The following is a 26,505-nucleotide window of genomic DNA, read 5'->3' as shown; positions in this document are numbered from 1 at the left end:
AGGATTTACAAAGTGATGCACACAATGGCTTAGCAAGTCAACTGCACGTCATATCAGCATTGCATACAATATATTCTCTGTATTTTATTTTTATGAACATTAATGGACAAACAGTAATCAGCAGTATCTGATGCATTATTTTAGATAGAAAATCTAAAAATCTAATCTTTCTACTCTTGACATGAAAAAGTTTGATGCTAATATATGAAACAAGAATGAAATACTATAATACCAGAAAGGTATCAACTCTTAACTCCCAAAGTTTCCAAGTATTAATTAAAAAGCAACTATTATGAAAATTCTACTTAAGCTAGGAGATGTTATAAATAGTATCAAGTTACCAGCTGCTGATTTGCTATTTTATAAGCTAACACCTCAGGAAATCATGAGATCTCAAAGTGGAAAATGTTTCAATATTTCCCCATAAAACAGAATTTTGATCTTATTTTAAAGGAAAATTCAGTGAAAAGAAGTTTTACAGGCTGTTCATACAAAATACTGTATTACCAAAATCACTATGTAAATTTCAAACACATCTCCTTAATCCCACACCAGCAAATGTAGATTTTTAGCTCTGGATATTTATCCCTTGGAATGCACTGTAACAGTTACCCAAGACCAGACTAGAAGACAGACTGCAGCAATGAAGTGAAAGCAGAGTCACTTGAGTGATAAGCTATTTTGACAACACAACAAAAGCATCTACTGTTTCACGTGTTGATTCTGCAAAAGTTACTCTTTTTTCTGGAACCCTTAAAGGTAATGGATAGCCAAAGGAATCAATTAACCAAGTTTTGAGTACTATGTTGTCCACTCATGCTGCAATGATTACCCACACCCACATGAGCAGGGGTATACAACCGTTTCAGAAAACTCAAAAAATACTACTGCAAGGTAATACTGTAACTTGTCAGTACTTCCATGATGTAGACCAGATATGTCAAATTTGGAAGAAAGGTTGCTTAGTATGAGGGAAATGTCCCATACACTTCCTGTAAAACCCCCCTCAAACCCAAGGAAGTTACAAGCCTTGGAAAAACTCAGTCTGAATTGACTGCACAGATTGATTGTAGACTAAGAAGCACTGCCTACTCCCAGAAGTATGAGGGGGATAAGAGCTGGTTATTCCCTCAAGATGGACTGGCCACATTCCCCTGCTGGCTGCTGAACTTGCTCACTGCATGTGCGGGGCCAGTGAGAGCTGCCAACAGGCAGCAGGGACCCTGACTCCCTCACATCCCTACTTACAGGCACTTTAAAACCAGGAAAGATCATGGGGTACTTCAAGTTCCTGCATTTTAGAGATGGCAAAGCCTAAAAACTAGTATGTAGCTCAAACACAAAAGCCTCCTCCTAAAATGGCATCCATTTTTGACCCAATACACGGTAAAAGGGGGCTGTGTCTGCTTAGATGCAAAAAAAAAAAAACAACAAAAAAAACAAAAAAAAAAAAAGAAAACCCAAAACAAACTCTGAAAAAAACCCCAAAGAACAAAAACCCAAAACCCCAACCCTTCCCCCAAAATATCAGTTCTGATAAGAAATAAACTGCACACAGCATTCTTGTCTTCCTTGCTCCTTCTCCATACACACAGTACTCTGTATTTACAGCAAGTCTGTATTAGCATTTAGGTTATATTCAAAACTCCTGGGGAAAAAAACCTGTTACATCAGGCTTAGTATAAAAATGTGCTCATTAGAAATGCTACAAACAACAAATCTTCGTCAGTATTTCTTTTTATAGGTTAGTTAACTAACTTAGCAATCCATTTAACAAATACTTCCTTGAGACTGCATAATGCCACTTTCCTAATAAGAACAGCATCTTCAAAACTCAACCCTTCCTATTAAGTCAGGGAGACTGGAGAATTAATTTCATTTCCATTCTTTAGTCATCCATTGTATGCATCCAGAATCAGCTTCTCCATTACCCTTCCTGGACTGAAATCTCACCAACAGCCTGCAGTGCCACCCATCATCACAAGCATGTGTGAATTTTACTTGTTTGTTTTTTAACACTGACACATAGACCATTCTTCTAGTGATGAGGAATTTCTCTTGCAATTTAATATTTATAAAAATAAAAAGCTAGTCAGAGATCTCAGCCTAGTTTTCCAGGACTCCAATGATACCAAATGTATTTGCGGGCTATCTTTAACACATGTTAACAATTTAGAGACTGAAAACTATTTCACTATCCTTTAGTAAAATGAGTATTTCACTCTATTTCACCTAGAATATTTATTCTTTGCCAAACCTTTTCTTTTTATCACATCGTTATTAAAAGTTCATCCATCTCCACCTAAGAATAAGCCAGTAACATTCAGATAATATAAAACATCAAAACTCCAATTTTACTCAAGTCTTTTATCTGACTGGACATATTTGCCTTTGACCTTTATTTTATAATTTTCCTGCACTTCATAACTAGTTGCCATTCATTCTGTACTATTTGATTCTGTCTCAACAGTGACACAGGAAATACTTTTACTATCTTCCTCCTCGGAGTCCTTCTTGGGTTTGTGTTGCTCTTGTTGTTGTTGTTGTTTACACTTGACTTTCCAGTTAGTCACACTTCCCTTTTGCTTTTGAAAATTACTCTTCCTGAACACTCAAACATGCAACTTCAATGTTTGGAATATCTTTTGGTTTTATTAAATGTTAAAAAATTAAGATTATTCCTACACAACACAAATTTCTAGATTCATTCATCACTGTAATGTGATGAATGGATGTAGTACATGAATGTACTACATGAATGACTGGATGTAGTACATTTTATGCTAGAAAATTATCATTTGCAATTTTCTGGCTAATTACATTTCACCTTTTCCTATGTTTCATCTACAGTGTAACACACAATGGTGTATTTTCTTTACATGCTTCTTATAGCCAAGTGCTCAAGGAGCAATCCACCTCATTTTCCATTTGCAACAGATCCCTACGAGTACTTTCCTTCTGGGTTTGTTAATTAGTAGACCTGTATGTACTCAAGAACCTTGTATTAATTCACTTCAAGGCAGGTACCAGTACCTTCAATGTTGCACACTGTTTTCCACCTCTTTTAGCCACTCTGTCTTTAAGCAGGCTGTAAGCACCCATTCTGTATTATTATCTTATGAATTGTCCCACAAGGTTTCAATAATAGCAATTATCTCTCATTTTCCCCCATTAATGAGAATTTCCCATTTATCATGCTTGTCACCACATCTTAAAACTGTTCCAAAACCAACTGCAAATCTTGTTTTCAATTCTGGTACAAGTTTAATGAGCTCCTACAACACCAACTTTAGATTTCATTTATCTGTCTGGAGGTTTTGCTTGAGGTGTCAATTAAGCTTCACCCTGGCTGCAACAGGCTCCAGCAAGGAAGATTTCCTGCCCTATGTCCCTTCGTACAATCTGGCTTCCCATGGGATTTTGTCCCCATGTCCTGCACAAAGAAATCTGCAGATTTGCTCCATGCTCCCCTCCAGTATTTTCTTTTGTCAATCTTGTTTTTTACTAAATCTTTTTCAGTTTTCCACTTTCCTTTTTTTAATAGCAGCACTTATGATGCCTGTCAGCTTGTCTACCATTTGCTTCACAAGAAGTAGCAAATATCTTGTTGCTATGTCCCCTTACAGATTTCTACTTTATCCCTCCACAAATCACTCCTACTATTAGCAATCTTACTGGAATATGTATACAAGACTTTATACTTCCTGTCATGTTGAATGTCTCTGAATTTGGGTAATTTTTTGCTATAAACCACCAGTGCACTGTTCTGGATCCTCCCTACGTCTTCTGTGACATGAGCGGGAGCAATTTCCCTCTCTGACTGTTTAAAAAAGACACTGCCTGTTTTAAGTTTTTCCATCAAAATTTTAAAGAATTAATGAAAAAAAGGAAGAGCGTTTCATGGGTTGACAGCTGCATTTTTCCTTTTTTTTGAAATTTTCCTTTTAGCAGCTTTTAATGGCAGCAGGTCAGGCAAACAGAGCAATAGGGCAGGCAAGGTCCTAAATGCAGCTTATACTGAGTGAAATTTTCCACCATTGCTATAAATCATTGCAAAAGTTTACAGTAATGGAAAAAAAATCACAGTGGAGGCAACTCTGACCATTCATCTAAATTTAACAGACAATTCTGAAGTTCATGACTTTTCTGCCTATGAAGGGAACACACTGATATCCCTTATCAACATACTAATGTAATACTTAGGAAGATACATCAGTGATCTGAAGAGAAAAATCAGTGATAACTGAGGAAGTTGTCAAAGGAGAACCAAATGCTGTTTTAGTTTTAAGCATGTGATTTTGCTATGAGAGACTACCATAACACATCTGCAGAAGGCAGCTGAATTGAGACAGCAAGATTTCCTAAGTCCTGGCGATCCATGTAAGAATGCTGTTAAACAATGATTAACATTTCATAAGGGTTCCCTTTACTTGCTCTGAGAGCAAACCAAGACCCTCAGCTCCATTATGCCAAGATGATCTGAACCTCAAATAATTCTTGAACAGGATGAGAACCTTCAGACCACTGACATGTGAGCTAATCACAGCACTTCTACTTAGAAGCAACTTATTATCCCATTTAAGTACATAAGGCATTTACTGGACTAAAGAATTGTACTAGTATTTGCCGATAGCATGGCTTTCTCATGCTTTAAGAGGCACAAGGCAGAAAAAGTCCCAAAACCTTTAGTGAAAAGTAAGCTATTCTACTCATGACATACTCCACTCTCACAAATGGCTTATTGGTTTTGTCTGAAAACCAATGGTCTAAAACCTACAGTCTGAAACAGAACCAGTGAAATTTCTGTCCAAATAGTTATCAACTCCAAAGCTGCAAGGAAGTGAAAGCAAAATCTTATCAAAAGACTGGTCATCATCCTGAATCAAAAGTCCTATTGGCCCAGTTTAGGGTTGTGATAATTTAACAGCAACTTCAGACATCAGTACAGAGGTCACTGAAGTGCAGTGCAACTCCTGGCAAATTGTCTTCCAACCCACTGGAGGTCAAATACAAGGAGAACTTTTCAAGATTCACATCTCACATGTCTAAGCAGAGAATGTGCCAGTATTTAGGAAAATCTGGCATATTCTGAGAAGGCCTGGGATTAAACATTCCTTGTACACGCAGCTGAAACCAAAGCATGGAACGGAGTGTTACTCTAGTGGTGCCAGGATCACTGCTGCTTTGCTTGAGTATCAAACTGAAACCCCGGATTATACAGCATTTAATTGCTATTTACATATTGAGATGTTACCACCGCTCGTATACCAGCAGTGATATTAGGCCAGGCATATATTGCAGTAGGATTTTTGAAGATAATCTCTGATACACCTAAGAGTGAATTTACTATATCATTAAAAAGAAAATTAGTATGGTTCTTTTGAAGAAAGGGGGTTTTTCCTGTCAAATTAAAAATGTTTCTGTTAATCAAGTTTTTTTAAAAGCTTTTTTAATTCAGTGCAACTTGGGAAAACAGCAAGTTCGTGTGGTTTGAAATTTTTTTTTAACTGTGAAAAGCCTGAGCATTAACTGATCTAGATTGGACTGGGTACTCACTCTGTCGCACAGCTCTTCAAACGTGAAGTCTGCAATGGTTCCACACGCTTTATTCAGCCTCAGCTCTCTGCCTTGCACTTTTAGAATCCTTGGTCTAGTTACTATGGGAACATGAACAAAGACTCAATCTTCTCTGGATAATTACTATAAAATTCATCTCTTACAGATAGGAAATGCATAGCTTCATGAATAATAGCACATGATTCAACACATAAATTAGACAAAATGCTGATACAATGACTGCCACTTGAGTGTGGCATCAACCCATATACAGCAATGGAACTTATTAATTGGTCAGTGGAGATTGGGCATTGTGTTCTAAATGTATTCTCTTTCAAGAGAAATTAACTTACGTACAATCATTTTGTTTCTGAGCCAGCTCATCAAACAACTTATCCATGACAGCCTCCACATCAGCTTCACTTGTGCTACAGTGAAAAGAATAATAGAATATGAAATTAATAACACTTGAAGCCAACATCAAACAGCTGCCTGAGCCTGCTTAGCTTTTTGCCCATAAAAAAAAGAGAACAGGATGTTATGCTCTAAATACAAACATTACATTTAGAATACACTTAAAAGTAGAGAATATTAACTCTCAGGTAGATGATTCTGCCTTATTTGCATACACTGAAAGACTTCTGTGTTTTGAGCTGTTTCCAGTAATGAGGCAATACAGGCAGAGCAGACCCATTAACACTATGTGTACACAATGAGAAAAAGGCTTCTGGCTCTATCTTGCATGCAAAATAAGAGCAAATAGACAAGGCAAGGCAAGGCAGTCAAGCACCTAAAGAAGTATCCTTTGAAATTTCCGAGAGGGGACTTTGTGAAATTAAATGTTGAAACAGATTTTTCTCTTTTATTTCTTTTTTGGGGGTGGGCTGCTGTGTCAAGTCAACCGATTATATTGACCAAACAAATTGCAAAATTAAACTGTGAAATTAAAAATACCACTATCATTTCTGTATTAGCAGTTTTACCAGTTTCCCAACCTCTGCTCCTAATACTGCTTGGGAAAAGATCAACCACAGATGGTAAAATGCAAAATATCTGTGTTCATAGCTGAAGTAAAGTTTACATTCATCTTCTGGGCCACAAGAATTTAAAAAAATCAGTCCAATCAGAAAACTTTTTTTTTTTTTTAATCACTGAATAGGGTAGAGAGCCAATCTTTCCATGTTTTATTCTTAAAGATGAATAGATAGATAGACAGATAAGATTTCTAGCTGAGAATAGTAAATTAATGTTACAGTAGACAACAAACTAGAACTAGAATATATAATCTTTCCCTGAAAGTTTATTTGTGTAAACTCTTTTGGTGTGGAATCTTATTTTATAGATCTTGATGCACTGAAATCATACTGCTTCACACAATTCTAGACATCCTCTTAACTGACAAATGAATATCAGCTTGTTAAACACATACTCTCCTGCTCATTAGGCCTTAAGCACCTTAAAAATGTTAACAGCAGAACTGAAATAACCACTTTTTAGCTAAAGCTCAGTGATGACAAGCCTTGTAGATACAGAGAATTTGGGGAAAAAATTTAAAAATGCACAAAACTTATACAAGTGCCATTTTGAAGCCGTTAAAAACCTTTTCTGACTAGGAGGTTACATACAGTTCTACAAGTCTCTCTCAACATTGATACTGGTGTGATGCATTCCTCTGACAAAATGATAAAGAAAACACCAGAAAATAAATAAATAAACAAACAAATAAATAAATAAACAAATATATATATATATATATATATATATATATATATATACACACCCCCATATATCTGTATCTATCTCAGAGAGTATGTGCATGTGCATGCAAATGAGTAACAGAAATTTCAACTGAAAGGCTACCAGAGCAAACAGGTGAGTATGATCCTAAGGTGGATATTTGTACCTAATTGCCAAGAAAGTTTGTTTTGAAAACAGACACGTGAGACTGAGATCAATGAAGTTGCTTTGATCAGGCATCTTGTAATCATGTTACACTGACTGCTCTCAGAGGAGTATGAAACAGCTTTAAGTAACCCTCAGTTACATGTTTTAAATGAAGACAGGACTACACGACATATGAAGCATCAAGAGGATTCTTTAAAAAAATGTGATACTATAGCCATTAATAGAAGAACATACACATGTTGAACAAGAACATTTTCTTTGGGGGACAAGACTGCTAATTAAATTTTAGAAATCTGTAGCAAAAAATACTGTACACAGTACCTAATTTTAAAACAAACCAAACAAAAGGAATCCCCATTTACTAAGCTAATTCTACAGGGTTGAAAGCCCCAATGAATCAGTTTGAATAGAAGAATGAACGAGATTCCCTCAGAAGAAGAAAGGATAAAGAAATAAGTACCTAATTCCATTGGCAGCTATGGGGGTTTTTTAATAATTTTTCACCCCACTGCTTCCTAATGATTTACACATCAAGTTCTGAAGGCAACAAACATCTTTCCAGTAAGAGAACGTAAGACAGAATTATTGCCCATCTCTGCCATTCACTTGATCAGAAGTTTTACAGCAGAACACAATGAAATATTTTGGCTGGGTACTACTACTGGAACTTGTTTATATTGCTTCACCTCTGGGAACTGACACCACAGGTACCATGTTTGGCCTATTACCTGCTAGAAACCACAAACATCCTTTTCCTTTCTTCAGAGTATGGAAAACAATGTGGCAGGTGCTCTCCACAGTGTCCAACAGAGAGTCACAGAGTGCAGCAGGCCCAGGGAGCAGCACCACAAGCAGGGACAGCAGCGCTCAGATTGAGGGCCGTGATGAGCAGCTATCAGTGGTGGCTTCAGAAAGCACTTCTGAGCAGGCGTGACAAAGCACTGAGCAAGTGCAGCCAGGCAAAAATACAGGACGAGAGCTACTTTTCTCAAGTTCAAATAGCCACAGTTCAAGGATACAGAACTTGCACTGGACCTGTTTTCACATATGAAATTCTGTCACTGCCTTTCAAAAGCGGGAAGAGTTACCAGTTGTAGCTCTACCAAGCAGTATTCCTCCTTCCAGACAAACAGCTACAACATCTAACTTCATTAAAAAGTAGCATGGACATACATGGTTTCAAACACCCATAACAGTGATGAAAATACCCCACCTTTCTGGAAACATGACTTTTAAATCAGTATTTTAAAGATACAACTGTTATAAATCTAATATTAAGGGACTGTAGTCTGCTTTGTTCAGGTTATCACTGAATAAATAGTACTACAAGAGAAAATACAAGACAGAAAAATATTTGCAGTGCAAAGATTTCAAAGTATTAAAAAGGATGTTCCTATTAGGCAGATTCATACTGCAAGCAGAAACAAAACTGTGAATATGTTTTAAAATATATTTATTTGCAAATATAAAGTGCTAAAGAAATTTTGTCACAGTAAACAGAAACAATCTGTCAAAACTGAAGGGTGTTGGGTTTTTTAATCCACAGCATTGGAAACACCCAAAATTAAATAAATCCTTGTCATTAGATTTCTATAAATACTTAATTACTTAAATACAATAAGGATGTTGTTCTATTATAAGAGAATTGTGCAGTCTCTTACAAGAGGATATTCATCACTTTCTAACCATCTGTCACTTCAGTTCTCCAAACACCACACCTCCCCAAAAAATCTAATTAGTTTTTATTCAGTCACACATTATAAATGATGCTAGTGTGGTTACCAAAAATGTAGTTTAATGAAGTTAATATCAAGGCATAATGGAAGGCGGTTTGCTGGACAAAATGCACCAGAAGGCAAAGAAAGGAAAAGTCACACCCTGCTAATTCTACTATAAATTTTTCTTTTCCTTGAATAGGAAATTATTGGCTAATAAAAAGGAAGAAGAAAGCTAATATAATATCATAGATAAACTTACAGGTAGTAAAGTTTTCCAGCAGCTGGAAGCCCTCGTTTCCTGTAGTCTATTCCAGAATCAAGCTGGACTGTGCTGCAGTATTTCTACAGAGACAAAAAAAGAAAAAAAAGAAAGAATAGCTTTCCTCGAGCCAAAGCTGTATTTACTATTGTCTGTGATACAGAGAAGACACACTGCTGTGATAAACCATCAGCATGGGTTTTCATCTGCAAAACTGAAATTCAAGATCTAAAAGCTGAAGTCTCATTTGCAATTATCGAAGCAAAGAAATAAGCTGAAAATCACTCACATATGCAAAACAAAAAGGCCTATCAAAAGTCCATCAACTAAAAAATTAATATAGATTAGAAGCACATGGGATGAAATGAGGGTAGATATTACTCATTCTCTCTAGGCACTGCTTTGTTGCAAAAATTATTTTCACATTAAAATATATACCTTTTGATATACAAAATTAGAAGCACTAGAAGTTTAACGGAACACAAACAACTATTTCTGTTTTATAAGCTAAAAATAATTTTATCTTTTCCTTTTACTAAGAGGAGTAAAGATTTTATAATTCAAAGATTAAATATATGAACCACAACAAGTTTTGCTGCAAAATGGATGAGGGGGGAATAAACAAAGCTCTGTATCTAAAAGATTTTATTTCATTTTTGCTATGTCTTAATTAACTCAGAAAAGGATCTTTTTTGCTCTCCTTTAAACAACCTGTAGGATTCTAAGTGTGATACAGATGTACCTGAGTAGTATCAATAATTGCTTCTGTTAAAAAACTTAAACCCAGCTGTACTAAAGGATGCTTTTTTTGATTCAAGGCCTGAGGCTGAGAGCAAGATTCTCACTACTATCAGTAAGATTAAGATTTCATCCACCCACCCCGACAAAGGGAATCGCTCTGCTTATCTGTTATAACTACTTCCAACACACACAACTTCTAGGTGTTATATATAGCAAGAAGCAAAAGAAGCTGTAGAAGAAAGAGAGGAAAGTTTTAGTATTTTAGAAAATATAGCTGTATCAACAATTTAATTTAAGCAATAAAACTTTTTTTTACATGTAATTCAACACTAGTAAAATTCTTCCATTTGCTAGAATCCACTAAATTAGTCTGCTTCTTCACTGCACCATGAACTTTTGGTTTAATATTCTTGTTAAGCATTTCATATTCTGCATGTTCGAATTCTCAAGGCCTTCTTGAGGCCATTCAAATAACAGACTTGGAAATGTCAAACCTCAGTCACAGCAACTACATTGCAGGAAAAACATTTACAAGAACTACCATCAGTGATTTAAGGAAAAAAGGCCCTTCTGAACAAATGCACTGCATAGGACACAGATCACAAAAATCTGCAGGAATTACTGTGATGACTCATTGCACTAATTTTTTGCCCTTGGCTATTAGTGAAGGCTCTATACCTACTTTAAACCTCCAACTTCTCTGCAAAGAGATACAGCTGAAGAAAGAAGGTAAAACAAAAATCATCCTGAAAGCACAGAATCCTAGGAAAATCCATGTATCTTTAATTCTAGTAAGTGAAAAAGCTATGGTAATCAAATCATTATCTTGGACTAAGGCTACTGCAAACACAATAGCATTGGTGCTACAATATTATTATAATCTATTCCCTTTCTTTTTGTGAGAGCTCACAAAGAAAGAGAATAACAGAGCAGAAGAAAAAAGTTCCAGAGGCATGTAATAAATAATATGCACAGGGGAGGGAGGATGTTTAAGCTTTTCTTCAGCATCCGTCTGGCAGCCAAGGCCAGAAGGAAGATTACTGAAATTTCACAACAAAACTAGTTCTCTTAGCTTTTCTTTGCCAGCATCTTTGCACCTAGTGGTTTGTTTTTCCAAAGTAGTAGATTAACTTAAGTACTATTTTCTTTATGTTAGTAGGGGGAAAACCTCGTAGATTACTACTACAGCTTTGAGGACTATGAGATTACTTAGATTAACTTTAGACACTTGCAAATTTAGTAATGCTGTTAATCAATGTGACTTGTTTTTTCCTGGAAACAAGAGATGGGACTTTTGCATTAATACAGCCTCATCTCTTTGGCCTTCAAGTCAGATTTACAAATTCTGCTGTTCCCTCAGGGTGTTGTATTGCACATAGTGAAAAGTGAACATAGACCCACATATACTTGAGAGTATTCCATGGTTATGGTAGGGCTGAAAGAACAAAAGCACACCTGAACATTGTAGCTCGTGTAAATTTGTTCCTTGATATTCACAGTGGCTCTGGAGGCTCAGCTGCTAATGACAAACAGGTGTCCTGTGCACTCAGATACAGACTCGAACTGGGCTATATTATGCAGGTCTGTGCAGCTTGATGAAACAGAAATGGGTGCCCAGTGCTACATTGTTTTAGTCCACTTGTGTTCCACTTACCAATTTGTCACTCCTTACATGCACCAGCAGCTTTTATGACTGCATGACATTACACTGAATGAATTTTGGAGGTAAGAACCATGAAACTGAAGATGTAAATACCACCAATACAGCTAAAGAGAAGATGTATTTTTCTTTTTTTTTTCCTTCCTTATCTTTTCTCTGTCTTTGAAGTTATTAGTATTATCACTCTTCAGGAAAAAACACTATCATTAGTGATTCTAGTTAAAAACAACTGGTGTGTTCAGAAAGTTATTTATGTTTTTGGACCCCTTTTAAGATTCAAACATTGCCTAACAGAGATATTTCCTTCCCTATAAGCTTTGTCTGTAATGATGTACTATTTTTGATTCTAATATGATACAACATGATGTAGTTTATTTCAAAAAAACCTGTTAGATGTAAGATCTTTCAGCCAAAAATGCAACAGCAGAATCCAGTTCAGAGATCTATAAAATGCAGTTAATATAGTCCTAGTGATTTTTTGCTTCCTTAGGAGGCAAAAGTCAACTGAACCAAATGTAAACAAAATGCAAAAACAGAATTCTGATGTACAGCAGTTTTCTGTAATACACAGTGTAAGCATAAAAGCAGAGGACAGTTAACAGGAACTGAGAAATACTTAGTCCTTTTGAAAATATTTGGCATTTTACTCTTGGGAAGTTCCTAATTAATTGACGTGTTTGGTCTCTCCAGACTGACGGTCAGTTCAGGAAGGTACTGTGGCCATTTAGAGATCATATTCTAAATAAAAATACAAGAGCCACAGGAATTTCCTAACCCTTCTACAGGTTCAGGTGTCTGTCCATACTCATTGCTAATTATTTTCACTGAGACACTTCAAAGCTCAGCCACACCTATTGTGTTAAGACACTCTATGAATATACATAAAATGATTGGCTCCTGCCATTCAACTTAAACATCATCATCTGCATCACAACATGCTCTCAGAAAACAGCCCTTTAAGACATGATTGCTGCAGTTAGATTACAAGCTTTGCAGGGTAGGAACAACCTTTCCATACGTGAATATATGACGAGTGCAGATCCATAGGTGCTAATGGAAACTAACATAACAAAAAAACCCCAAACCACCAAACAGAAGTGGAAAATGTTATTTACACAAACTGAGCTCTGCACAGCAGAGGAGAGAAAAGCTGGGGCAGCAGCAGCAGCAGTAAACTGAAGGGCAGTAGCAGGAGGATTGCTCACACTGCCGGACAATAACACCACCATCTCTTCTCCGAGTTAAGAATGTACCCTTGGAGGTAGTTCTAAAGTGAGATGCAGCACGTGGCCACCTTTGCTCAGTCAGAAAGGTCACAAAGAAGTTATGTGCCGAGTAGAGATCCAAAGGTTTTCTTTTTGGGGTTTCCTTTGTCAACAAGGATACCCACCACGGTTCCTTGTTTCTGCACACATAAACATTCACTTATCTGTTTCACAGGAAGGCAGAAGGAAAAATACTCATATTTATAATTCTTTTTTGGATACATGCTTTAAATGTTAAAAAGACAGTGTATAATCAGAACATATATAACAAAAGAAAATAAAGCACACCAAAATAATGTAAATGTCCAAGCGAAACAATTAAAATACTAGATTGGGGTAAAAGAAAACCAGATGCATGGTTGCACGGTATGGAAAAACAAATCCTGCTCACAAGTGTAAAAATGAAATACTGAACATCAGAGAGGGTGCCTATGTGAGTATCACCATGCATCTTGTCTACCCTTCACAGGTATCAGAAACATGATTCTCCTGCATCATGGTACTAAAAAATCACTACTATAATTCAAAGATCCTGCAAGTTTGGAGAGAGGTGAAAAGATAGGCTTCTCTACTTTTTACCATTCAGCTTCTTACAGCATGGGGAAAACCCCTCTAAGATTACATACAGGAGTTCTTTCTCCATCTTTGGACTTCATCATCCAGCATGGGCCTGATTAAACCTACGGATGTGATTGCATTCTCACACTCACTAATCACCATGGAATCCTAATCAACAGCCTAGGAACTAACTGCCGTGCTCAGGTTGTTAGCACTTAATTGTCAAACCCATAACTATAACAATTGGTTTCCATTTCCTAAGCTGGAGTTTTAAATTTTCAAATTTCATTTTGGGCTAAACTCTTTTTGAAATACATACTTAATATTGAAGCTACAGTCAGTCTAGTGGAACCATTCTCAGTTTCCAACAGATTTTCTAGTCTATTGAGATATTTAAAGTCTGACTATTCAATTCAAATGCATAAAATTAATTATACAAATTATTTTGAAGTCATTTATGTATTTATGTATACAAAGAGCAAATACAATTACAGAATTGAAAATGCAATTAGTGAGTTAAAAATACAGTGTAAGCATGGAGTCATTCCCACTGAGTGGCTCAAAAACTTTTTATTCCAAAAGGGAAAAAAAAGGTAAAGCCTCACGGCTCAACTCAAGACACTTAAAACAACCACCTTTAGACAGAATAGACAAAATTAGACTGTCAATAGACCTATTCTAGAAAGTTATTAAATACAGACTAACAAATACTTTCTTTTTTTCCAGTAAGCATCTCTGATATTCCTTTATTGCTGCAATCAAAAATAGTAGCTATTAAAATGTTTAACTGCTCAAGAAATTAAAGCGCACAACAGGATAGATTATTATGAAGAAAAAAACTGCAGAAAATTTCAAAAGGCAATCCAGGTTAGCTGAATAACCTGCAAGTTCTCAAGACATGTGTCACATATGTCTCCCCTGTGTTACAAAAAGCCCTGAAATGTTATAGATGGCCTTGTGGTCCACAACAAACACCACACTAAGCACCATGTGCCCTCTGAGCTCACTTACTGTGATCAGCTTGTAACACTTGATAATGCAGGTGTGTAGATACTTCTTGACCTTGAAGATCACCCTAAGTTAACCCAATTATCATTCTCTGATCTGATATTTAATAGTATTAAAACAAAAAACAAAAAAAAATCCCCATATAAATCACCCTATTAGACCTCTAATCAGCAGCCAAAGAACTAACTGGAGTGCTCAGATTAGCACTTAGCTGTCAAAGCCACCCATCTGAGGACCTCCAGAGAAGGTGTAGGGGAACAGAGATACAAGAATGCTTCAATTTAGGAGGATTATCACCTTAATTCCCACACCTGCTGAGATTCCACAGCCTTTCATGCCTGGGTCAAACCAGACACTTGGAAAATGCAGTGGCAGCACTGCAGTATCAAATGCTCATTTTCCATATAAGCAAGGAAGAGTATAGTTCTATCTCCAAGCAGGCAAAGCTGCACAATTCATACTCTTGGCCCCTGAACAAGCCCCTTAGAGCACCTACTATTAGTAACTATGCCTATCTAAGAAATGCAACTTCCAGCTACTCTTTCTGAGGAAAAGGAATCACAATTTTCACATAGATCTCACCCTCCTTTTCAAATGCATCCTCTGATCTGGTCTCCATTTACAATACAGGATCACTAATACTTCTTTCCTCCAGCAAATCAGAAAATAATTCAATTGTTCATTTGCAATCATTCTTCTCATACATTTACATTCAGCCTAAGACGTTCTCTCACTTCACATGACACGTGTTGTTAGCATGTGATGAGAATCACCAGCTAACAGAGAAAGAGTTCCTCAGGTAAACAAAGCTCACTAGACTTAACCTTTTTTATTTTTCAATATTTGATTCCATACAGTGTTAAATTATCAACTAGAATATTATTTCTTCTTTCTTAATATTCTTCCTTAAGCAATTTAAAGAAAAAGTTTCTCCATCCAAAGGATACCATGAGAACTGGCATTTTCTATAACTATAACTATGGTAGAACAAGAACCATCTTAAGCAAAAATGCAGTATATAACAAAAAAATATTGCTGATATAAAAGCATACCCACAGGTTTTTAATTCAGTGTATTCTCAAAGTCACCAGCATGTGACAGTCACCAGAATATGAAATTTCAGAATGTCAATCTGGAGCTGGACAGGTCTGTCCACAGCCTGCTGAGAGAAGTGTACAAGGGTAAGTGCAGTTTCCTCTCTGGTGCAGCTCTACAATGAGATCAACCAGACTGTTAGCCAGGAGCATGCATGGTACAGGTGAGGCAGCTTCAAAGGGCTGCTTATCTTCTCCTTTTGCCTTACGTGAAAACAAAAAAAAGCACAAACAAAAAAAAAGGAAATTAATCAAGTTTGTAGCACTCCTAACTTTCTGCTCCACTAATCCTTGGGATTGATTTGTACTCAGAGAGAAAAGGAATGAGAAAGGGAAACACCAGGTATCTGGTGGTGAAGAAAAACTTGGTCCAAGCACTGCTGGATGTGCATATAGTTTTTGTCTCCTTGTTCAGATGTTGTTGAAACAGTAGACTTTAAAGAAAATGTCAATGAATCCTCATAAGCACTATACATGACCTCTGGGGTAATTAGCAATCATTCAAAAGCAACAAGACTAAAGTGTTCTATTCTTTATTACTGTCAGCTCTTTTCTTGATCAGCATTTTAATAAAGATGGTTCATTGCTGAGACAGTTTCATGAATCAGTCATAATTACATTCTGACACGCAGTGAATAGTAAAGCAAAACTAAGTATCACTTCATCAACCTTTCTAACCTTTGTGCAAGTATTAACTGTAAATAATTTTTACACAATCTTACAACAGAAAATCTGCATATTTCTTAACTTTGTACATACTCTACCTTAACTGAATTTCTTGTGACCTATACCTGAAAAAAAACCCCAACATTACAATCAGGAATAATTACTTATCTGGCATGGTATTCAGGTACTGCCTTTCACAGACCAAATTAACTTCAAGCAGAAAAGGCTATTTGCTCTACAAAATAGTGCAATGCTTTGCAGAGTTAACTAAAGGGTTTTTTACAGTCTTTTCCCCTATATTCTTCTGCAATAATGAAATAAGGGAAATAGCCTCATATACTTCATGTTTATCCCAAATGCAAACACTGTAACAAAACTAAACAAAAAAAAACCCCAGAGAATCACATGAACAAATTTTGAGGAAAACTTTCCATATATCATCCAAGAATCCTGTACAACATTAGGGAAAGTAATCACTCTCAAGTTGATTTGGGATAACAAACATTTTGCTTGCAGATTATTTTTCAGTGGACTTAGAGCAAAAATATCTGGGAAAATAAATACTGCCAAATGTAACATTTTCAATCAATCTTTTATTTACACTTGTGACAAGAACATTTAAATTTTAAACAGAAGAGTTTAGCAGAGAAAAACTGAGAGGCAAAATTCATTCAGTGGAAGTTGCACAAGTTTACATTACAGCCTTCAAAACTTTAACAACTAAGAAACCCCACCATTCTTGCTACCACAAGGAACATACGATCTATTGTACAACTTTTCAATAACTTATTTTAATGTCTAGCTACAAATCAGCTACCCCCTAAGAAGAGGAAAAATAGACAATTAACTTGTAAAATAATGGTGCGTGAATAAAAAGAGAGACTCTTAAAATGTACTGTTCTGTGAATAGTATTTCAGATATTCAAACAAAAGTGAAAGAATTCAGGAGGTACAGATGTGGCTGTGCCGGCTCGGGGACAAGTAGCCTCTCCTTTTTCCAGTCAGGGAACAGAAGAATGGCAGAGTAAACTTCCATGCACTAAAAATTACACTAAACAGGGCTCCCCATTTCCCATCACTTAGGAAAAAAATCTTCCTTGCAGAATAAGAATAAATACAAAAGAAAAAAAACCCACCTGCGAACCACATATCACTGCATAACACCCAGTTTTGCTAAAGGACCAGTAATGACTGTAACTTTCAATCTCCTAAAACGCCAAAGCAAGCTGTGGCGTTCTGTGAGAAACAAACGCCAAGAGTTCACGCTGCATTTATAACATGATGTTTTGTAAGCTAAGGGTCAAATTCATCCCAATACATGTACTTCACTGGAATTATACCCTGGATGAAGTTATTTGTCTAGATTTCTTTTATGCTGTTGTTTTTCTTTTTAACATTTGATTTGTATTTCTTTTCCCCAGTATTAGCCTTTGCTCCTGCCAGAACTGTTGGCAGGCAGGGAAAAAAAAAAAAAAAAAAAAAAGAAAGAAAAAAAAAAGTAGTCATGATTTACGAAACTGAATTTCCCAGAATAATAATAAAAAAAAAGCGATTAAGATCTAAACAAAGGCTAAAGATGGCTTACGCTTAGCTCTGATGAGGTCCACTACCTCATTACCCACAACTGAAAACTTCTGATGCATTTTGTTTCAAGGGAATCCAAAAGTCCTTGCTGTAAAGCAGGCTGGGGGGTGCAGGGTCCATTCACTCTTTCTGTATCACAACCATTATGTAAGAAGTATAAAACACTGCCTTTATGCTGCCAAACCACAATGACTCTTCTTACATCAAAGGGTTTTTGCCACTAGGGTTTTTTTTTCTCTGAAATTTATTCAAGGCAAGGGCAGGGAGACAACAATTCATACACGCTAATTACACCTAATTATCTATTCCTTTTTTCCCCCTTTCCACCAACTTCGGCCAGTGTTATTTGCTATCTGGGTTTCTCACAACCTCCCCTTGCCCTGTCCATCCAACTCAACAGCAAAGTCTTTGAAGAAAACAGTTGTGGCTTCTTAGAATTTTAACAATATAAGGTTCAACTCAAATTAAATTATTCTATTATTAGTTTTGACACATTTATGTGTTAAATATGAAGGCCTCTTGGTTAATTTGGCAAATGCCTCACATCTCTTCACAACTAGAATTGCTGGTAACACCCTCTCTTGTAGGAGCTTCTCCTCATGCTTTCTTTTCATGATCTAAATGAAATGTTTATTGGATTAAAGTTCTTCTCTGCAGACCTCCACGGTGGCCTGTGACAAAGAGCTTAAAAGCTTTATTAATTGGCTCGGGCTTTTCAGGGGGAGGCAGGACCTCATTTCACATTACATCACAAGCAAACAGAACTGCCACGTGTAATTAGACTAATTTACCCTGATACAGCAGGAATCAACTATTCCATATCTATGATATGCTTTCATTTACTCATTTTAATCAAGGAGCAAACAAACCAAGCAAGAGCTCAGGAAGTCCTAACAATTTAAGAAAGAGAGAAGGCAGGAAGCCTGGCACAGAGTTACAGTAGCAACTATTTAATCCTAAAGTAAAGTTTTAATCTGCACCTAAATAAACCTAGGAGAAAGTGTCTAAAATAGATATAAAACGTAAACAAACTGAACAGTTCATCCCTGGAGAACACAATGAAGCAAAAGGTACATTATAAAATATTGTAACAGTTACGTGCTCTGAACTAGGGAATTCAAATAATCCTTGTGTTTAAATTTAACACACAAACAGAGGCTTAAAAGGCTGAATGCAGAAGGGATTGGTAGCTCCTAATCTGACACCTTGGTTTCTATATACAACATTTTATTACTTGATAGTCTCACAAATTTATCAAACTAAGATTTCCCAGAAATTATACTGAGGTTCAAAAATGCTTGCAGCACAAAATGCTTGCAATCATGCTGTATTTACTATTTTTAATTTTTTCTATGTTTAATTAGGTACACTTCACAAAAGATGAGCACTTCTATTACTTGCACAGAGAGAGAACAAGAACAAATGCTCCTTCTACTTAAGAGTTTGCTTGGTTACATACTAAGAAGGGAAACAAAAGGCCCAACATCTTCAGTAATGAAAAAGTCAATTGATAGGCGAAGCCATCACAATATCAAAGGCCTAATCCCTGCAATTCTGACTCAGGTGACAGTTCACAGGGGTCAGAGTGGCTGACACTGACCTCAAAAGCAGGTTTTAACTATTCAACATACTGAAAGCTGCTGGGCTATCACACCATTAGACTGGAACAAACTGACAAATCAATTTCATCAAGGAGATGACTTTTTTGGGAGAGGGGGGAGGAGAAAGGCAGATCCGCCACTCAACAAATCCCTGCATTTCTCACACAGGTGGTTGGACAAAAGCTGACTGCACCATCAAAGACATTTTATATCTACCAAATGCCTTTGTACAAAACTAACTCCCACAATTTCCTTAGGGGCAGCTCTAAATGTTTTTAAAACAAGTATTTTTCACATTCTCGTACTAAGCTATTGAAAACTGAAAATGCTTTAAAATTCCTCAGTTTGTTGCTTTGTAGGAAAGGGTACACTTTAATTAAAACCACAGCCAGCAACACTCTAAATAAATAATCATTAACGGATTTCAGGAAAGGGAAATACAGCGTAAAATAATGCATTGGTTTCTATTTGAGAGGAGTGTACAATGCTTACTTACGGTTGAAAGTCATTTTAACCAAACAGTTTTAAAATAAATAATTATTTGGTCCCTAATAGCAGAAGGAAAACAAGAAGGGAAAAAAAGATGCTGAAAGTAATTTCATGTCCTACTGACAAAAGATTTCTAGCTGATTCCTCTCCTTCACTCAAAGCAAAATGCAGGTAAGCCAAAGCCAAAGATTTTTTTTCTGAAATTGGTCCGTTTAAATTAATACTCAGACTATGAAGGGCCCTAAAACTTTTTGACTTTTAGTTAAAATTTAGTGTAGTGCAAGTCTATTGCACGAAGAAAACCTGACGAAACACAGGAGTTACATACTTGGTACTTCAACACAGCTTGACATTTTGAAGCTTCACGCTACACTTCCAGGAAACCTTCGGAATCGCAGAAACTGCTCCTTCAAGTTACAGACTCTACACAACAAATTATTGAGGAGCTTTCCTTCCTGAGTTTCAGAGAATTAAACACTGAACCAGCCACTGAATCAGAGTTACTATTTCAGAACAGTTAAGGGTTGATGTAAACGTCTTCATTAAATGTCTGCCAAAATTAAAATTTTGCCAAAATTACTGCCAAAACAGTAAATTAAAGCATGCTTTTTTTACCCAAGAGCCTCACACAATATCTTACATCAAGTTGTTAAAGATTAGCACAATGTTGATCTGCTTGGGGGCAGGAAGGCTCTGCAGAGGGATCTGGACAGGCTGAATCGATGGGCCAAGGCCAGTGGTGTGAGGTTCAACAAGGCCAAGTGCCGGGTCCTGCACTTGGCTCCCAACAACCCCAGGCAGCGCTACAGGCTGGGGACAGAATGGCTGGAAAGCTCCACAGCAAAAAAGGACCTGGGATTAAAATTTCTTCACCAAAAGGGTTTGTCAAGCATTGAACAGACTGCCCAAGGAAGCGAGACACCATCCCCGGAGGAGAGACATGCAGATGTGGCACCTGGGGACATGGTTTAGTGGTGGACTTGGCAGTGATGGGTTAACAGTTGGACTCATTAGCCTTCAAGGTCTTTTCCAATCTTAACAATTCCATGATTCCAAGACACATAGCTTTATTTGTAAATCAGCTTTAAAACATTTAGAAACTTCCTATACAATTTATGTTGAGAGTAACAATTTTTGGAGTATTTCTGCTCTCTGAATTTGAACAAAGAAACTGTGAGCAATCAATGGTTTTCTCAAGAACTGTCTTTAAAAAAAAAAAATCACATAGGAATTCCACACACTTTAAAATGCTCAGCAAGAGATCCTGTGAGATTAAAAGCTCAATCGGAAGAGACTGAATCGAATTACAATTATAGAATTAAAAGATTTTTCTTCCTAATACTTCTTTTCTCTGTAAAGCTCTATCTTTGTAAAATTTAATGGATTGAAGAAGCACTCTTATCTGTCGCAGAAACTAAACTCATTCATAAGGAATATGGTGTCCCAAAGAATCATAGCCACTACAATGAACTGATGAATTCAGAGTTTTCCCCTGTTTATAAAGCTTTGAGTTACAGGATTAAAGAATCACTGAAAATATACATCTCAAACTATTTAATATTTCAAAAGAAGAGAACACTGGGATAAGATCAGAATTGAACTGGGAGCATACACAGGGCAAAAAAAGCTGCCAGTGGTGTTACTGACCTGCCCAATGACAGAGATCTGGGGCTTGTATGTGGCTACCAGCTGTAGGACCAGAAGTTCTCACACAGGCCTAAAAATTGGAACTTTTCGGTTGCAACCTCACCCAACAGTCACTTGCCCCAGTAATATACCACCTAGAAAGACAATATGGACAAGCTTTGGAAGAGAACTGTATCTTCCCTAGAATGCTATTTCACTCTTTTACTTATTCCACAGAAACTGGTTTACAGTTATCTTTGTAAGAAACAGGAACTCAAACACAGATACTGGAATTACACAGACTGTAGAAAATAAAAACAAAATTGAGGATGAACATGGGTAACTCGAGATCTAGGGAAGAAACCATTACCTTTGATCATCTGAAGACAAGAGAAGATATTTGTGTAAAGTTACCCAGGTATCTAGAAACTATGTGTTCCACTGACAAGGAATGAAAAGAGGCTGAAATCTATTTCAAGTGAAGCATCTCTTCACAGAAATATACTGCCAATAGTTTCCATTTATTCCACCTTCCCAAGAACATTTAAAGGAATTTGAAACTCTTCTGATGAACCTGAACTACTTTTAGTGCTCAAGTCTTATTTTAAGATTTATGATCATAAAAGGTAATTACTGAAAAAAACAAACAAAACCAATCCACCTATTCACTCCTACTAAACCCCAAACAAAAGCCCTCTGGGAGGCTCTGAGCCCAGAGAAAACTAAGACACGAGTTAGTCCCAGCTGTCAAAGCCAGTACCAGGGGACAGGTCACATGAGACCGACAGACACACATGGCTTGGAGTGAGGGAAAGGTTGAGAAGACAGTAAATCAAACATTTGCAAGCAACCAATGCAGTGTTTTCCTTCATATTTTCACGAAAATCCTAGAAGAAATCCTATTTACGTTTCCTAGTCACGGAATTATGCACAGCTGAGGCAGAAGCTGCTTTACCATTCACACCAATGCCATCACACAGATCCTACACACATCAGAGAGGCCTAAATCTGCATGTGTCAAACCACCAATGTTCTATCCACACCTTTGTAACATAAAGGTCAATGGTTAAAATCTTACTCTAGAATACATTCCAGTGTGATTTTTAAATGCTGACTTCTGCTATATTGAATTTAAAATGTAGATTTCAATATTTTTTTTATTAATAATTGTAACACCATGCCCTTATCCTTCCACTTTTCAACCAGGGTCAGAGAAGCATTTTGTGAATAAGCTTCCTCTGATCCAACTTTTGGTCATTAGGTCTTTGGGAAAGAATAATGTTACAACGGCAATATTTATTAAAGTGACATTGAAGGCACATATATTTAGAGCAGTGTCAAAACACAAAGGTGCTGGGAAAAACCACAATGACAGGAAATCCAGTATTTTAGAAACACCCTTGTGAATTATCTTAACATTTGCTTCTCCCTTCATTCATATGATGATAATATTCATCTGCCTCTAGTCTGGGTTGTGCTCCTTGTTTCTTTTTGCAGTACTCTGTTCTCTAGACTAAGCCACCTTTACTGCTTATCTCAGCATTCCATCCTTCCCAGTCCTGATGAGGTGCTCTGATGCATAAACTACATTTCACATTATTTAATTCACCTAGCTAAAAAGACAAAAAAGGAAACTATAAATAAGCATACAAGATAGGTATTCTTAAAGCCTGACGATCACTGAAATTAAAGGGAGAAAACTTATGTTTATCAGGGAGAAAACCAGGAGTCAACAAAGAAAGACATATAGAAAAGAATGATTTGCCATGGCTGCTGCATTTCAAAAACCAAATGCATATGAAACTACTTCTATGCTTGAAAATACTCAATGTCTGGGAGTTCTCATCCAATGCAGCCAGCTACAAAATAAATGCCTTTCAAGAATCTGAAATGGAAGTGGTTGTTCACTTATTTTTATGTTCCTTAATTCTCTAGAGCCATCCAGGTAAGAACCACTCTCACTGGTAACCTCCCTGACTTCATACACAGCCATTCTGAGATGCACCAGAGTGCCATAATCATGTCAATGGCATATTAACTTTTAAACCTAGTAATTGTACAAATGTCAACATTAGATGGGATTTTCAAAGGTTCTTAGGCAATTAAGCAATCTTATTATTCTTAAAGGGCCCACTGAAACCGCCAGGCACTGTCAGTTGCTTTACTGCTAACCACCTGAGCAGAAACATCCAGTCAATGCATCAATTCACCAATTCCAAATCTCCTATCACAAAGCCAAACCTACCTAAACTCTACCTTACAGTTATTTTATCCTAGATACCAACATAGTTAATATTATTTATGTGTTTATTCTAGCAATACTTCTGTGAAGTAGGGAAATGCTGGTATTTCCATTTTACATGTCATGTCAATCCAGAGCAGGATATGAGAGCTGTATGTTAGCCCCAATAACATAACAATACAATTGTAGCTTGTGAATAAAAAATATCTGCAACTTGTCCAGTACTTCTAAGTGTCATTTCAGCTTTTATTCTTTTTAACAGCCAAATAAGCACCATTGTGTTATTCACAGGGGAAGGATACTCCATTTTTTAATTTAAAGGAAGCTATTACAGTTTTTGACCTCCCACAACACAACATGCAGACTGAAGGAAGCTTGCTTCAGAGCTGCTGCTTGTTGAACATTATGTGAAGCCTCACAAACAGCCATTGAAAAAACTACTTACACACGAGAAAGAGCCAGAAATAAGGTAATTGAGGGGTACAGAACAAACCCTACTTTCCTTACATCAAAGTAACACCAAGCTGTTCTAGCATTATAAATACAAGATATCCACAAGTACAACACAGTATAAATATTAGAAGGACACTATGTTACACAGCATACCTCCACCAGCAGGAAAGTCTTATCCAAACACTTTCTGTTGCCTTAGACAAAAAGGTAATTGTTTTGTCATGCTAAAAAAGTACAGCTTTAAAAAGATGTTAATACCAGAAGGAAAAAGTCCTTTGTTGCCTTATCTTCAATTGGTTTTGCTCAAAATAGTCAAAGCAGATATATAAAATGTGGAAACTTGCATCAAAGCAATCCTCTACGAATCTTCTACAAATTGATTAATAAAGCAGGCAAAACTGAAAAGCATTGAACAAGTGGCTCTCCTTACCTTCAGCACAGCAATGAACGGTACAAAATTAGCCCTCTGCAGACCATTTTTATAGAGATCTGAAAGAAAGGAAATCAGTACCATTTTGCTACTTAGTCTCAATAATGTCAGCTTGTCTTCTAGTCTAGCAAATAAAACTCAGTGTTGCTAGAGACAGAAGGAGGAACAAAAGGCAGAAAAGGAGAGCTAAAATCAATTTATCTTATTTTACTATATGAAAATTCAATACAACCTTAAGGTAGAACAGAATGTCCTGAGAAGTGTGAAAACAGCAGGGAGCAAAAAATTACTTAGATCACTAATGACATATAACTAATTCTAGCAGAAGAAATCAGAGCACTATCTGTTTTAAAGTAAGGGTATGAAAATATTTGTAATGCTGGATATACACTGGTATAGATTGTAAGGCCAAACTATGCAACTGCTAAACCCAAGTATTAGGCAGAGGACAAAAACCCCAAAAAAACTATACTATTTGTCTTAGTACTAAGTTAGCATCATTCTTATTTGATGTACTGTGATACATTTTATCTTCTTGCAATTCTGCCAGGTACACCTCCTCCTTAAAAGCAAGAAAAAGGATCACCCCCCCAAGGCTAAAAACCTGAAAATTAAATTGATATGTAAACTTAGGCAAAGTTGCTAAAAATACAACTGAATAAAGAAAAAAATAGTATATTATATTATGTAACAAAATGCAGATCTGCATCATCAAACAAAATACAAATTAACAAAAACTACAAAGCAGCATTTTTCATCTTACTTATCTCTATATATTTATACAACTTAAACTTTTCTTCAACTGCCCAACAAGTTCGTAACAGAATGACTTTGAAAACACAATCACTTAAAACTGTATGATGATCTGCTCTGTATCATTAATATTTGGAAGCCTTATAAAAAGACAGCTTAGCACCTATAACTGACAAAAGGAATGAAAAAGAGAATACAGACAGCTGGCAGAGAGATCACAAAAATTCCACACAAAGCACGTGCCAGGTTATGATTATCCTTTATATTCCCCATAAGTCCTGAAGGCTACAGCTACACTAAAGCTTTTATGCTTTACCAACACCTCACCGTGGACAGAAGATGCTGCATCCATGAGACAGCAACAGGGCACCTAAAGAATGATTTTCACAAAATTGGATATGTATGTGGAAACATTTAGAAAAACTAGCAGTAAAGAGAATTCCAGTACCCTAATTACTAAGAAAGTTCTAGGAAGCCATATATCATGCTCATTCCCAACTCAGCAAATCAGGATGGTCATACATTTGTTAAAATACATAGCAATCAATTGTGTATTTACTTGCAAAAATTGGTGAACGTGTAACAGTAGTGTAAGACAGCTGCTCCCATTAGTCCTTCCAGCTAATAGGACTGTGAGCTGTGTATTATGTCTCTGTTTCATGAGATCAGAAAAATTAACAGTAATTTTGGTGGAGAAATGAATCCAGGACTCCTCAAATACAATCTCAGTATGTCCCCTCACATTCTCCTGGGGCAGGAGTTCAACAAAGTTATGTGCATCACTAATGGTCAGCAGCTGGGCACATCTGTTCTCCAACGAAAAAGCCACTTCTCCCCCTTATATCCACAAGAAACAAATCTCTCCATTCAGTCTTAAACCTTGGTGTGGCATACTAC

The 26,505-nt window shown here is 36.6% G+C and overlaps 1 protein-coding gene across 1 annotated transcript in view; it reads right to left on the bottom strand.

The window, feature by feature from the left end:
* Nucleotides 1-26,505, bottom strand: part of AFG1L (AFG1 like ATPase) — a 64,645-nt gene that overhangs the window by 15,498 nt on the left and 22,642 nt on the right. Inside the window, exons 7-10 of the mRNA XM_038131638.1 lie at nt 24,856-24,914; nt 9,439-9,521; nt 5,914-5,984; nt 5,557-5,657 (exon numbers count right to left, since the gene is read on the bottom strand). Coding sequence (XP_037987566.1) covers nt 5,557-5,657; nt 5,914-5,984; nt 9,439-9,521; nt 24,856-24,914 — 314 coding nt within the window. The remainder of the gene's footprint in view (nt 1-5,556; nt 5,658-5,913; nt 5,985-9,438; nt 9,522-24,855; nt 24,915-26,505) is intronic.

Source organism: Motacilla alba, chromosome 3, assembly GCF_015832195.1.
Source record: "Motacilla alba alba isolate MOTALB_02 chromosome 3, Motacilla_alba_V1.0_pri, whole genome shotgun sequence".
Lineage (NCBI taxonomy): Eukaryota > Metazoa > Chordata > Aves > Passeriformes > Motacillidae > Motacilla > Motacilla alba.
The sequence above is the reverse complement of the archived record's forward strand: the minus strand, read 5'-3'. Positions and strand labels throughout refer to the sequence as shown.